The sequence below is a fragment of the Crocuta crocuta genome, unplaced genomic scaffold (assembly GCF_008692635.1).
Source record: "Crocuta crocuta isolate KB4526 unplaced genomic scaffold, BGI_CrCroc_1.0 scaffold125, whole genome shotgun sequence".
In the NCBI taxonomy this organism is placed as follows: domain Eukaryota; kingdom Metazoa; phylum Chordata; class Mammalia; order Carnivora; family Hyaenidae; genus Crocuta; species Crocuta crocuta.
Window position 1 is genome coordinate 53,209 of NW_027531143.1, and position 14,282 is coordinate 67,490.

The 14,282-nt window shown below is 33.5% G+C and overlaps 1 protein-coding gene across 1 annotated transcript in view; it reads left to right on the plus strand.

The window, feature by feature from the left end:
* Positions 1–9,432, plus strand: part of MSH4 (mutS homolog 4) — a gene marked incomplete at its 5' end in the record, with an annotated part of 58,430 nt that extends 48,998 nt beyond the window's left edge. Inside the window, 3 exons of the mRNA XM_077771139.1 lie at positions 2,521–2,695; positions 4,285–4,373; positions 9,180–9,432. Coding sequence (XP_077627265.1) covers positions 2,521–2,695; positions 4,285–4,373; positions 9,180–9,368 — 453 coding nt within the window. The remainder of the gene's footprint in view (positions 1–2,520; positions 2,696–4,284; positions 4,374–9,179) is intronic.
* Positions 9,433–14,282: the final 4,850 nt, after the last annotated feature.

Sequence of the window (14,282 nt, forward strand, 5' to 3'; positions counted from 1 at the left end):
AGGTAGTTATAAATACCAAGTATAAACATGTGACCAGTTACAGATGAGGACTGTAATTGTCATGAATAATGAGTATTTCTTCCTTATTTTGTTATGAATTTGTATGTCTTTGTATTCTTTCCTCTCTTGTTCCTGTCTCATGTGACATAAGATGTGCTGAATTTATATCAGTATGTTTAAGTATTATTACTTTGATGTTGATAGTATTTAAGTTACAAGATATCAAGGAGAAGAGTAAACATCACCCAAGAACTTTATGTCCTCTTAGGGGAAAGGGATTGGTACATTCTCGGTTGTATGCAGGATAGCTGAAACATGTTAGGTGGAATTATGACCTTGTTGTTGTCTTTATTTGGAGAGTTGTTATGGTTTTAAGAGATGTGTATAGTACCAACTTGACAAGGGCTGGACTTGTGTTAATTTTATGTGTCAAATTGACTAGATGACAGAGTGCCCAGTTTGGTCAAACATCGTTCTGGATGTATCTATTCTGAAAGTGTTTCTGAATAAGATTAATATGAGAATCGGTAGACTGAGGAAAACAGATTGCTCTCCCTGATGTGGGTGGGCTGCATCCAATCAGTTGAAGATTTGAACAGAACCAAAAGGCTGACCCTCTCAGGAGTAAGAGGTAACTCCTCCTACCTGACTGCCTTCAATCTGGACCACTAGTTCTTTCCTGCCATCATATCTGAATTGAAACATCAGCACTTTCTAGGTTTTGAGCCTGTTGGCATTCAGACAGGAACGACACCATCAACTCTCCTGGGTCTCTAGTTTGCTGACTGTAGATCTGAGAATTTGTCATCCTCCATAATCACATGAGCCAGTTCTTTAAAATAAATCTTGTGTGTGTGTGTGTGTGTGTTTGTGTGTGTATAATCAATCAATATTGATATACACACTTACATGGTAGGAGATACATATATTTCCTATTGGTTCTGTTTTCTTGAGAGAATAGTAAAGACAGTATCCATTTCTGAGATATTATGTAATAGCTGAAAATAATGCTTTTACCAATACTTTTGAATACCTGCCTTAGTTTGGGCTGCTATAACAGAATGCCATACACTGGGTGGCTTATAGACAGCAGAAATTTATTTTTCACAGTTCTGGAAGCTAGAATATTGAGGTCAGGATTCCGTATGGTAGGGGGAACCTTTTTACCAGCTTGTAGACTGTCAAGTTCTTATTGTATCCTCACATGGTAGAGATGGCAAAAGAGCTCTCTGGGGTGACTTTTAAAAGAGCACTGATTCCCTTCATGAGGACTCTGCCCTCACAACCTGATTTCCCCCCAAAAGCCCCACCTCCTATATACTATCACATTGGAGGTTAGATTTCAACATTTGAATTTGAAGGAACACAAACATATAGTCCATAACAATATCCTTTACCAGTATAAATAATTTAGTAAAAATATAATTATTGCTGTTTATTTTTAAGGAGCTTAAATTATTATTTTGTAATTTACTATAATAGGTTGGTTTGATACATAAATTTTGAGGACATTAATGTTATTATGAACATGGTCCTTAGCTTCCAAATAGCTTACCGGATTTCTAAATATTTTCCTGTTGCATTATAAATTAGGTTTGTTTTATTCCCCTTTTGATTTATTTAGTAGTTGTGATTTTTCATTTTTCTGTCATATACCACTTGAAACCCCTTTTACATGGTTGATGCCATTTGCCAGCCAGAAATTTTATTTTTAATATCTTAACATTTTATTTTTCCACTAATCACATATTTATAGTTTTCATAGATAGTATCTTAACATAACCAATTATTCATATATCTAGTTTAGTAATTCAGGGCTGAAAACCATGTGGTGATTGTAAGTCACTTGAACCATCTGCCTCAGTATCACTTAAATAGTTCCAGCAAATAGAGTTTCTTGGGATTCCACATTACAACTACTGATTGGGAATTTGGGGAGATAAGTACCAAGAATTTGCATCTTTAATAAGCTCCCCAGGGGATTACTAAAGTTTGGGAATATTTGTATTAAGCATTATTCTCAATCTTTTTTTTCTTTCCTTTAAGTACCTAACTCAAACACAGTGCAAATCTAAAAATGCAAAGCCTTTGCAGTTTTGAATACCTAGGACAAACCATTGATTCCACTTTCCAAATAATAGTTATATGGAGGGAAGCTACTTTTAAAGTTTTTTTAAAGTTGAGAGAAATGTTATGATTTTGTTTGTAGATTACTTTTCTAATAAATGATTACTTCACTAAACGGCTTTATTTCTGGTAAACTTTGTCTTTTAAATATCTTCAGATTTATTTTAGGATTTTAATTTTAGATTTGTTCCCTTTCCTGTAATGTAACATACATGTAATGTATAAAGATAATAAATGTTTCTTTCACTGAATATAAATTTTCAAAACATTTTGAAATGAATTGACCATTATTAGTTTCATTCTCACATCTCTGCCAAGCTACTTGGAAAATCAAACTAAATTTTTTTTCTAGCTCATTTTGAAAATACTGATATTTGTTGTTACATATTCTAGGCATTTACACTGTTTGCTACACATTTCCTGGAACTATGTCATATAGAGGTCCTGTATCCTAATGTGGAAAACATGCATTTTGAAGTTCAGCATGTAAAGAACAACTCAAGAAATAAAGAAGCAATCTTGTATACGTACAAACTTTCTAGGGGACTCACAGAAGAAAAAAATTATGGTATTGCATGTAGAAAGTATATCTATATAATATCTACTTATTGAAACACTACATATTCTCATAATTCTCCCCTTTACTTAGTTGTCAGTCTAAGCAACTTTTCCTGTGATTCTTTTGAGCACTTATATTCTCTAAGACTGTGTTTTCTATGTCAAGCTCGCATTTTGTATATATTAAACTTATATTTAAACTTGTAGTAATCAGTACCTATGTAGAATTATAACACATGAAAGCCCTAGAAGTATTAGTTTCTATTCTTAGCAAAATGTAATTTAGCCTACATTTGCAAGTTATGAATGAATTGAAGATTGTGTATTTCTTACACACTTTTTCAGTAATATCTGTTTTCTTCAGTTGCAGGGATCTTGATAATTAAATCTAAAGTCTTAAAAGCGAATGTATTACCAAGCCATATGATATTTGTAAACTTGATTAGATGTTTTCTATCTAAAACATGTGACATGTATAAAATCTCTTGGATTCGGAAAATTTTCAATTGACCTATACATATAAAGTTCCTAAAATTATTTTATTTATTTTATTTTTTGAGAAAGTGCATGCATGTGAGTGGGGGAGGGGCAGAGATATTGAGAAAGAGAATCTTAAGCAGGCTCCACACCCAGCATGAGCCTAAATGGGCTCATTCTCACAACCTTGAGATCATGATCTAAGCTGAAATCAGAAGTCTGATGCTTTAACCGACTGAACCACCCAGGCTCCCCCCTAAAATTATTTTAGCTATGAATGTGATCCTTGTGAGGGGGTAAATAAAGGCATCTTTGTTTTGCTATCGGAAATGGGAAATCAACTGCATTACTTAGTTTATATCACATATTTTCATAGACCTTAATTTCATTTATTAACATGGGGATAATTTTCCCTATATATAGGGCTTATGAAGATTACATGAATGATCAAATATGAACTGCTTAACATAGTACCTAGGAATTAGTGACTTCTTAATAAATGTGTTAGTGTTGTTTCTATTGCCTCTAAAGTAGTATATTCAATAAACCATTAGCACACAGTAAAAGGTTTGTATGGCACTTATACAATAAAATTAAGCTCAGGGAACAGGAGAATACTAGATTGTACTTGGAATTTACATGAAGAATGGTCATCCACAGTTATATCTTCTGAGAAATCGCTCTCTTAGTGATCTGCTAAAAAGATGAACACTCAGCTGTAGGGTTTTGTCTGTGACTAGGGTTATCTCTTAACCCCTGCAAAGCTCATATCCTTTGACCTTCTATTAGCCAACTGCATTTGTGGTTGGAATTTCAATGTTATTATTCAATTTTCTAATTGCCCCCTTTTTCTTCCCTATCATGTTTTCTTGGCTATCTCAGAAGTATGTTGAAAAGCAAGTAATATTCTAATTTGTCATATGTCCTGGACAACTAATTATACCCTATAATTGGGAAACTGTCATCCAGAACCTCAGAAAACCCAATTTTGAGAATTGTTACGCAGTTCAGAAATGCCTATAGAATGGAAGGTTAAAGCTGTGAAGAAAAGATTATTACTGCTCAAATAATAAACAAAAATCCACGGTAACAATATTGAAATCCTGTTGTATATAATTTTAGGATTACAAGCTGCAGAGGTATCATCACTCCCACCATCAATTGTCTTGGATGCCAAAGAAATCACAACTCAAATTACCAGACAAATTTTGGTAAGAAACTTTGTAGCAATAAGAATTGGTTTTCCAATATATAATCATTAATATTAATAATTAATAACATAAAAAGCATAATCCTAAATAAGGTGAACGCTTTTTACTTTTCACAACTTTTTTGGTTTGATCTATTTCAGCTTTTCCCAGCAAACCCAACTAATAAGATAGTAGACAAAAATTAAACAGTTCGGTTCCTATTATCCTTATTGCTGCACTAACTTTATGATGAGAAAATAAATCTATATAAAATAAGTGTTAAAAATCACTGTGCACCACACTTTCATATCTTCTTAAATAGTTTTTAAACCTCTTTTATCTATTACCATATATAAGCTGTATAACCCTTCATGAAGAAGTTAGGTCTTTCTAATATAAGATATATAATAAAGGTGTTATTTTTTTCACATTTTTACAGCAGAGGTTCACAGAGGTTTTGTTAGGAAGCAGTAGATTCAACACTGAACTTACATCTATTGATTCACAATTTGGAAATCTTTTTTTTTGAGTCAAGTTGCTTTATGCTTTAAGAATGCAGTGTGTTCCGTAAACTGAAAGCTAGGTGCATTATGACATTTTCTTTAGTAGTAACAGTTCCCTTTGTCTTTTGTTCTCTCTTAACCTACTTTCAGTTTTTATTGCATTCCTTCAATCTCTTGAGCTCTTTGACTATCTTTATGACCTTACTTGCCTAATCCCCCAATTGAATCTCTTCAGCACTTCTAACAGTGTTGTACTTCTGAAGACCTCTCGTTTCCTGGTTCTTCAGACTTCGTCTTGCCAAATTCCAATTATGGCAAGCCGTCTCCAATTACCTTGTAGGCTTTAGCTTTCCTAATAATGATGCTCTAAATATATTCAATACAAGCGAATTTTATCTACTGTAAAGTCATATATTCTACCTTTAGTTCAATATTGTACTGGATAGTTTTTACCCCTTTTATTGATCTCTGTAGAGTTTCTTTAACTTAATTAACTCTTTCAAAACATTTCTACTCTTCCTAAACCCTCAATATCCTCGCTCTCTACAGAAAATTCACCTCCTGTGTTTTTTAAGTTTATTTATCTATTTTGAGAGAGAGAAGGAGAACGAGTGAGTGAGTGAGCAGGGGAGGGGCAGAGAGAGAGAGTCCCAAGTAGGCTCTGTACTGTCAGCAAGGAGCCCCAGTGCGAGGCTTGAATCCATTAAACATGAGATCATGACCTGAGCCGAAATCAAGAGTCAGACCACTAAACCAAATGAGCCACCCAGGCGTTCCCCCACCCATCTTTTAAATATTTTTTAAAAAATTTATTTCACCTCCTATGCTTTTTGAGAGACTGGAGGTTATCTTGATGAGACCTTGAACTTTTTCTCCTTAAAAAGTCTATTTTGGAATTTCTGTTTTTTACCCAGTTCTCTTCCCTTCTATCTCAGAGGAAGAGATTACCTTTCAACTTATTTGAAGTTAGCTTTTCTACCTTCTTTCCACCTCCAATCAGTTTCCTTTCTTCTCTCTCTCTCTCTCTTTTTTTTAAGTTTTATTTTTTAAGTAATGTTACACCCAATATGGGGCCCCAACTCACAACCCCAAGATCAAGAGTTGCATGCTATACTGACTGAGCCTGTCAGGTGCCCCATTAAAAAAAATTACTTTACCTTTCTAAGGTAATCTCTATACCCAATGTGGGTCTTGAGCTTACAATCCTGAGATTAAGAGTCACATGCTCTACCAACTGAGCCAACCAGGTGCCCCTTGCTTCCTTTCTTTTCTTTGTATCCTTAGTGTTTGTTCACTGGCTTTTCTTTTTCTTACGTAGTCTTTCCCTAAGAAATCTTTCTTTTTAACCTTACTTCTCAAATGATATTTCTCTTCTTTGTACTGCCAACATCTTAAGAGTAATAGCTATTTGCTTCTTCCATTTTCCACTTGCAAACTGGATCTTGTCATTATTCCACTGAAACTTTCTTTGTAAATACAAACTAATGATAAACTCCTATGACTTTTTTTCACTAGTCATCTTCCCCGGTCTTTCTGTGTTATTTGACACTATCCTTCTTTTTCTTTTCACAATTCTTCCCTGTCTTAGCCACTGGAGAACTGTCCTCTCCTGGATATCTTCATTCTCCTACCTCTGGTTACCTCTCCTTTCGTTCTCATAACAGCACTTTAAAAAAATTTTTTATGTTTATTTATTTTTAAGAGGGGGGGGAGAGACAGAGAGAGAGAGAGAGAGAGAGAGAGAGAGAGAGAGAGAAGGGGAGAGACAGAGGGAGACACAGAATCTGGAGCAGACTCCAGTCTCTGAGCTGTTAGCACATAGCCTGATGAGGGGCTCAGATCATAAAGTGTGAGATCATGACCTGAGCTGAAGTCAGATGCTTAACATAGCCACCCAGGTGCCTCACCAGTGCTTTTTATCATTCCACTTATTAAATGGAATTGTTCCTAAGGTTTAAACTTTCTTTCTTTGTTTAAAACTGTATTCTTGGTGAGCTCATCCTTTCCTCAACTTCTGTTTTCACTTCTTTTTGACTTTAAATCTATACATTTTTTCCTCCATATTTCTTCTCGAAATCTCAATTTATGTTTTCACTCTTTACTAGGACCATAATTAAATATATCATCTGAAAAATCTTCTCATCTCTTTACTTCCAAATCTCCTAGTGACTCATTAGGATCATCTGTGAATCCTTAATCACCTCTTATAAGGACTGAACGGTAGATTCTCTCTCTTTTCCAGTCTATCCTGCATACTTCTATCAGATTGACTCCTAAACATAGTGTTTATCATGTTTCCCTGTTCAGAAACTTTTGGTTGTTTTTTACCAAATGAAAGTCAAACTGCTTAGTCTAGTGTTAAAAGTCTTCTATGATTATTTCTCAAAATATAGTCTTAGAATTACCTATGTCAGAGGGCACCTGGGTGGCTCATTCAGTTAAAAGTTCAGCTCTTGATTTCAGTTCAGATGATGATCTTCCGGTTGTGTGATCAAGCCTCCTCCTATTGGGCTCCATGCTGGGGATGAAGCCTGCTGAAGATTCTCTCTCCTTCTTCCTCTTCTTCCTCGCCTTCCTTGCATGTGTGCAAGCTCTTGCTCTCTCAACTGAATGAATGAATGAATAAACAAACAAATAAACAAATATCTAAAAAAAAAAATTGCCTACATCAGAATCACCCATGACACGGGGAATCATCTCATATTTTCAAGGATTTCTTGTGGCTTAGGAATTTACATTTTTAACCAGTCTTCAGATGATTCTTCAACACACTAAATTTTGTTAACTGCTGCTTTATGATCTCCCTTTGTTTACTTCCCCAACCCTACATAACAGTCCTGAGTTTAACTATAGTGTACATTTCTGCCACATTGAATTAATCATCATTCCATCATTTTGACCTGACTGTGCACCAGGATTTCTTTTTTTTTTTTTTTTAGGTTAAATTTCCNGGCTGTGCAGAAGCTTTTAATCTTGATGAGGTCCCAATCATTTATTTTTGCTCTTGATTCCCTTGCTTTTGGGGATGTGTCAAGTAAGAAGTTGTGCACCAGGATATCTAATGTGTGTGCTCTAGCTCTTTCCTCCACCTAGAATGCACTTCCTACTATGTTTCTCTATTTATCAAGAGTCATTCCAAATACTCCATCCTATTTAAAATGAGTTCTACTTCCTCTGAGAATTTTGTATCTCTTTCATGAGACTTATCATAATTTCCTAAACCAGTTACTTATGAATATGTCTCTTTCACTATAATAATATATCTCTTTCATTGAGCTCCTGGAGTCCCATTGCCATGTTGGGTAGACATTTTTGTATCCCCCATGACATTAACACAAGATTTGGGACCTGGAATATAGAGGATAATAGGTATTCAGAACTGTTTCTTATTTAAATAATAAGCTGATAGTTGGTCATTCAGTGTATCAAATAGATAGATGGGTGAATAAATGATAATTTTATTCTACCTCATGGAGTTTTATTCTATTTTCTTCTAGTGAACGAAGAAAAATATCTTGAACTCCTTGCTATTAAAAAAGAGTTGGGGGGCATTTTACTTCCTTTATTAAAGGGAAACTCACTGACTTGCCATTAACAGTTTAAGATTGACAATGCTAATTCTTCTATCTAGCTCAGGAAACCAGGTGAATGAATAATTTTCCAGTTATACTCCCAACCCTGAACAACTTTTCAAAGACTGAATATCTAAAGGCTTTCTAAAGTATTAGAAATTTCCTGTTTTAAACATTGTTTCTTGGGTATTCTTAGGTATAGTTTGTTAAGAATCAAGGCATAATTTCAAGCAGCTATTTATAGTGCTTATTTTCAAAATGTAATTTACCCCTCAGGCAGTATTTTGTCTTAGGCTGTAGCAGTTTCTATGTATGAAATCTATTGAGGGACAAGCAACTTACTGATGACCCATTCTGCCCACCAGTTTATCTATTGGGGAATTAAAGTAGGAGATAGCAGAGTAGTACTCTTGGGTGACATTTAAAATGAATACTGCATAACAATGAGCAAGTATGTTGAGTGAGAAATTTGACCTATTTACAGGATTTTTTTCATTCAAAAGTGATTTTCAAGAATATAAGAATCTGTCATAAGGTAGTAAATACTCATGAAAAAGTTCATTCTTTCAAAACAATATTTTAAAAATGTTTTTTGGTATATGCTTTACTAGGTGGATGGACTTGACTTACCCAAAGGAGTTAGTTACCTTTGAGTTCTGTATTTCTATGAAAGAAAGAGAAAATTGACAAAATTTTAAAGTAAAGTCATGGTAACCATATTTTACTTTTTATCTATATTTTTTCAAAAACAGCAAAACCAAAGAAGTACCCCTGAGATGGAAAGACAGAGAGCTGTGTACCATCTAGCCACTAGGCTTGTTCAAACTGCTCGCAACTCTAAATTGGATCCAGACAGTTTACGAACATATTTAAGTAATCTCAGAAAGAAGTATGAAACAGATTTTCTTAGGGCTGAACAAGTTTCAGAAAAGACTGAATAATAATAACAATTCACATCATGTACAAATGAAATAATGTATCTTAATATGAGGAACTAGAATTCATTCTTCCCAAAAGCAGGAGAAAATATTTGCTAAATTTCATATTCTAATGGAAAATTACATTATATTAACCTTAGAATTATTGTTGATGTATTCTCTGTAAAAAAAATGTTATAATTTAACATATTGGAGTCATTTAAAGGACTGATTTTTATTTTAGAAAAATGTCAGTATGACATTTTTTTTCTCATTTGTAAAAATTCATGTTGTTAGGGCTTAGCTATATTTTACAAATTATAGTTTAAATGCTATTGTAAATACCTTAATTTAAAAAAAAGAATTTTTTTTCAGTCTGAAAAACTTATGTGAGTTCTTTTACACTCTCTTCTGAAGTAATAAGACCCTATGGCTCTATAATTTCTTAGTACTTCCAAATTCCAACACTGGACGCTTCTGAAGTTTGTTAGAATAATATTGGGAATTTTAAAGTATTTGTTTTTGATGTTCAGAATAGTTCTAAAGGGTGAAAAGAAACAAATAGATACTTTGTAATGCAGAGAATGTTTTTGGGAGGAGGAGTCACCATTACCCACCTTTTCAGTTTTCCAAATACCAGACATTTGACTTTCTACTCTTCAACCTCTTTTCCAAGTTTTCATTTTTGGCCATCGTTTTTTAGGTGAGTAGCCAAAGCAGCAGAAAGGTAATATTGGTTCATTTGCCTCAAGGAATTTTTTATAGAACTGTTTTTTCATAGCATGTGGCTTACACTACTACTTCTGAGTTTACCAGGTCACTCTTGTTTCATAAATGGACAAAAGTAAATGGAAGACCATCCATTTTTCAATAACATTAAAAACTAGGACTGTTGTCTTCACAAATACCTTATTTCTAATTCAATCTCAGTAGATGACTTATTTACATAATCCCAGCCCAAAGGCCCAAGATAGGGAAGTTATTCTTTTCTTAGACAATGAAGTATCTGGAAGTTAGGGTATACATTTAATAAACTGCAGAATTCATAATAATGTAGCCCCCAAAATATATTCACAGACTGGTTAGGGCACTATGTTTTGTCAATGTATGCATATTTTATAAAATTTAATATTTTTGACTTTATTAAATTTTAAACATTCTCAGTCCATATTAGCAGGGAGATATTGAAAAAGTGATCATTTGGTTGCCATACATGCTTGTTTTAAATGTAAGTGTAGCTTAGTGTTAGTATTTAAATTGGATACATGTTAAACATCCCATTAGACTACTTATATTCCTTATTGTCATGTTTTAGAGAGCACCACAATATTTTAATTTGACCATTAGCCATGTTTTAATTCAGTCTTTGAAATGAATTATATTTTATGCAGTCATTCCTAAAAGCAGTTAGAAAAGTTAGGCTTGCAGCAAATTTCTAAAAGGCACTGAGGGTGAAAAGGCTGTGGCATATGGTCTGGGAAGAAAAGGGTAGAAACAATAAAAGGCAGAAAGGGAGCAGTCAGGAGGATAAAAAACAGGCGAGCTGAGACAAGTACAGAGTATAAAATATGCAGAATATCATTTCTTTAAATGTATTAATTTTCCTTTATATTTAACTCCAATATTAGATTCCCCCAGACTTTTAAGAAATTTTTCATGATTTAGATCTTTTGATAAAGACACTGTAGCCGACTGATTTATCCCTTTTATTTTATTTTAGGTTTAGAATAATATAATAAAGATAGGTTTATATCTTCTTAAAATTAAATTAATTTTTCTTCAGTCATTTTGTGTGTAGCCGAAACATACAAAAAAAGCAAATTAAATGAACATATAATTATTATGTTATGGTACTATAGAATAGAAGTGAATACTAGGGAGACAATCCATTCTTTAATTTTAAGGTTTAGTTGCCTTTTTCTTCAGTACCTTTTCACTTTGCATTTCTCTAAAATTATAGATCATTATCTCATAATCCAACTTTTTAAGATAAATGTTCATAATGTTGTAGCAAACTCCTTGAATTTCCACCTCAAAGACATTCTTTTAGTCTGTTCCGCCTTTCTCCTCACAGAAAGCAGTCTTTTTCAAGTCTAGGGTTAAGGGATGTAGAGTAGAGGAGAATGGCACCTTATCCTCATGCCCAGGAAGTAGTGCATTGATTTTTAAATTTACACACAGTAAAATTAACTCTTTTGGTATAAAATTTTTATGAATTTTAGCATATGTGTGGCTTCATGGAATCACTACCATGACCAGTTTGTTCACCAAATACTGAACAATTCCTTGACCTTCAAATCATCCCGAGTATTGTCCTTGTGTTGTCGATCCTTCCCTGACCCTGACTTTAACCCAGGAATCACTGGAAATGAAGCATTCCATCCCAGTAGTTTTGCTTTTTTAATGATGTCCAACAAATGGAATCCTATAAGCCTGGAACTTTTTGATACTGGCTACTTTTACCCAGCATAATGCATTTTGGAATTTGTCCATACTGTTGTGCTCTTTTATTGCTGACTAGTATTCATTGTTTATATGTGCCATAGTTGTACCCATACACTCACTGAAGGACAATTGGGTATCCTGTTTTGGCAATTATGAATTAAGCTGTTAAAAACATTCACGTATAAATTCTTGTGTGAGTGTTAAGTTTTAATTTACATAGGTTAACTAGAAGTGGAATGTGTCTGTCATCTTGAATGTGTTTAACTTAAGAGTTCCCCAAACTGATTTCTAAAGTAGCTGTTCCATTTTGTATTCCCATCAGCTATGTATGAGAATGTCCCACATGTTCTGTAGCACTTGGTTTTATCAGTTTTTTTTTAATTTTAGTCATTCCAATAGGTATGTAGTGAGTAATCAGATTTTAAAGCTATTCTGATAATTCTTTAGCAAACAAAAGCTAGTGTGACCTTTTTAACTAAATTATATCACTATTTTGTATGGTAGTGTTAAAAATATTCAAATGTTAATAGTGTATAGTATGAACTTCCTTTGTGCATATTTAGGAGCTTAAAATATGCTCAATTTTAATTAAATGTACTTTAGTTAAGTATATAAATTCAATCCTATAATGCATTTGTACCTCATAGGAATGAAAATGGAAGGAAAGGAAAAGCAAATGATCTAGTTATATTGCTACTTTGCTATTTCCATTCTGTTCATTAGAAGTTTAAATCACACAGTTGGTTAGCTATAGGACCAGAATGAATACCCTTTTCCTATAAATTGTCAAAATTTTGATAGTCCCCAGATTGCAAGTAGACAGTGAAAACAGCTACTAAGTGCCATAATCTACTAAAATGGATCCTAAAATACAAAGTGATGAGGTAAGAAACAGATTTTCATTGTCAAGAACTGTGAGGCTATAACTGTATGGTGATGGATGGTAACTAGACATATAGTTATAGAATAACTCTGTTGTATACCTGAAACTAGTATGTCAATTAAACTTCAGTTAAAAAGAAAAGAACTGTGAAGGGTCTGAGATGTTTCCCTTACTTGCAAAGTAGTAGTTTAGTTTACCACAGTTTCATGTTTGCTGTCAGAAGACAAAAGATTTTTCAGTCAGAAACAAAAGACCTTACTGCTAATAGCACATCATGCAGCATGAGCTTCATGTTTGTATTGGTTCCAGGAATCCCCATCCCCTTAAGGCATTGAGTGGTCTGGTTAGATATATACACGGTGGATTTGTACTACGGCTGAGGAACCTCAGCTAGGGAAAATCTTTTTTAATGAACTTCTAGCAAACCTGTTTAACCTTTTTTCCCCCGCTGAGGAAGACATTACCTTTGTTACACTAGACACTGAGCAAACCTTCTTCTGTTCAGAGAGTGACACTATCTCTATCTTCCAAGGCTGTTTGTTATGCAAACATCCTTAAAAAGGTAGTCAAGTATAAGGCAGGTAATACCTCTGCTTGTAAGACAAGCAGAAACATGAGAGGCCCATGTAGAATTGTCTCCCAGTTTTCTTCTGTGTGTTGCAGCAGTTTGACCACATAGTTATATAGAGAAAAGTCTAGTATGCTCCATACTCAAAAAGAACTTAGCTAAAAAAAATTGCATAGAATACATTTTATTTTTTAAAGTTAATGAATTTCTTTATAACCAAAGAGCTTACAGATTTAATTTATATTTTTGTTCTGATGTCATGTTGGATCAAAATTATTCTTTGCTTCCTTTGTACCAAATTCCGTATAGTTTGGGGGTGGGTGAAATGGGTAAAAGTAGTAAAAAGGTACAAACTTTCTGTATAAAAGTATAAAACAAGTAAGTCTTGGGGATGTAATGTATAGAATGGTGACTATAGTTAATAATATTTGCATATTTGAAAATGGCTGAGAGTAGATCTTAAGTGTTATCATCACAAGAAAAAATATTGTGACTATGTATGATGATGGATGTTAACTAGACTTACTATGGTGATCATTTTGCAATATATACATATATTGAATCATATTATACACCTGAAAGTAATATATATAATGTTATATGTCAATTATATCTCAACTAAAAATATACTACTGGTCTAGTATTTAGAAGTATCACATGCCAAACACCAAAGCTCCATATTGTTATTTGGGTCTAGTTATTTTAATATGTTATGCATTTCTGTCATCTTCTTCTTGACCCCCACCCTTTAGTTGACCAATTCTTCACCTTGTATTATTTGTGATTACAGATTCTCAAAAAAGGGATGCATCTTAATTTCCTTGACTATTACCTACTGTCAAACACAATATTTTAGTTGCAAAGAAACAAATACTTGTTAATAGGAGTGCACAATACAAAGTAACATTACCTACATTAGAACATACTAAGCGTAGGAGCTTCAGAACATTAGTATGACCAAAATTTCCACAAGTAACAAAAATGACTTTTAAGAACTGGTTAAAAAGGTTAATCTAAAATATAACAAAAAGCATATAATTTG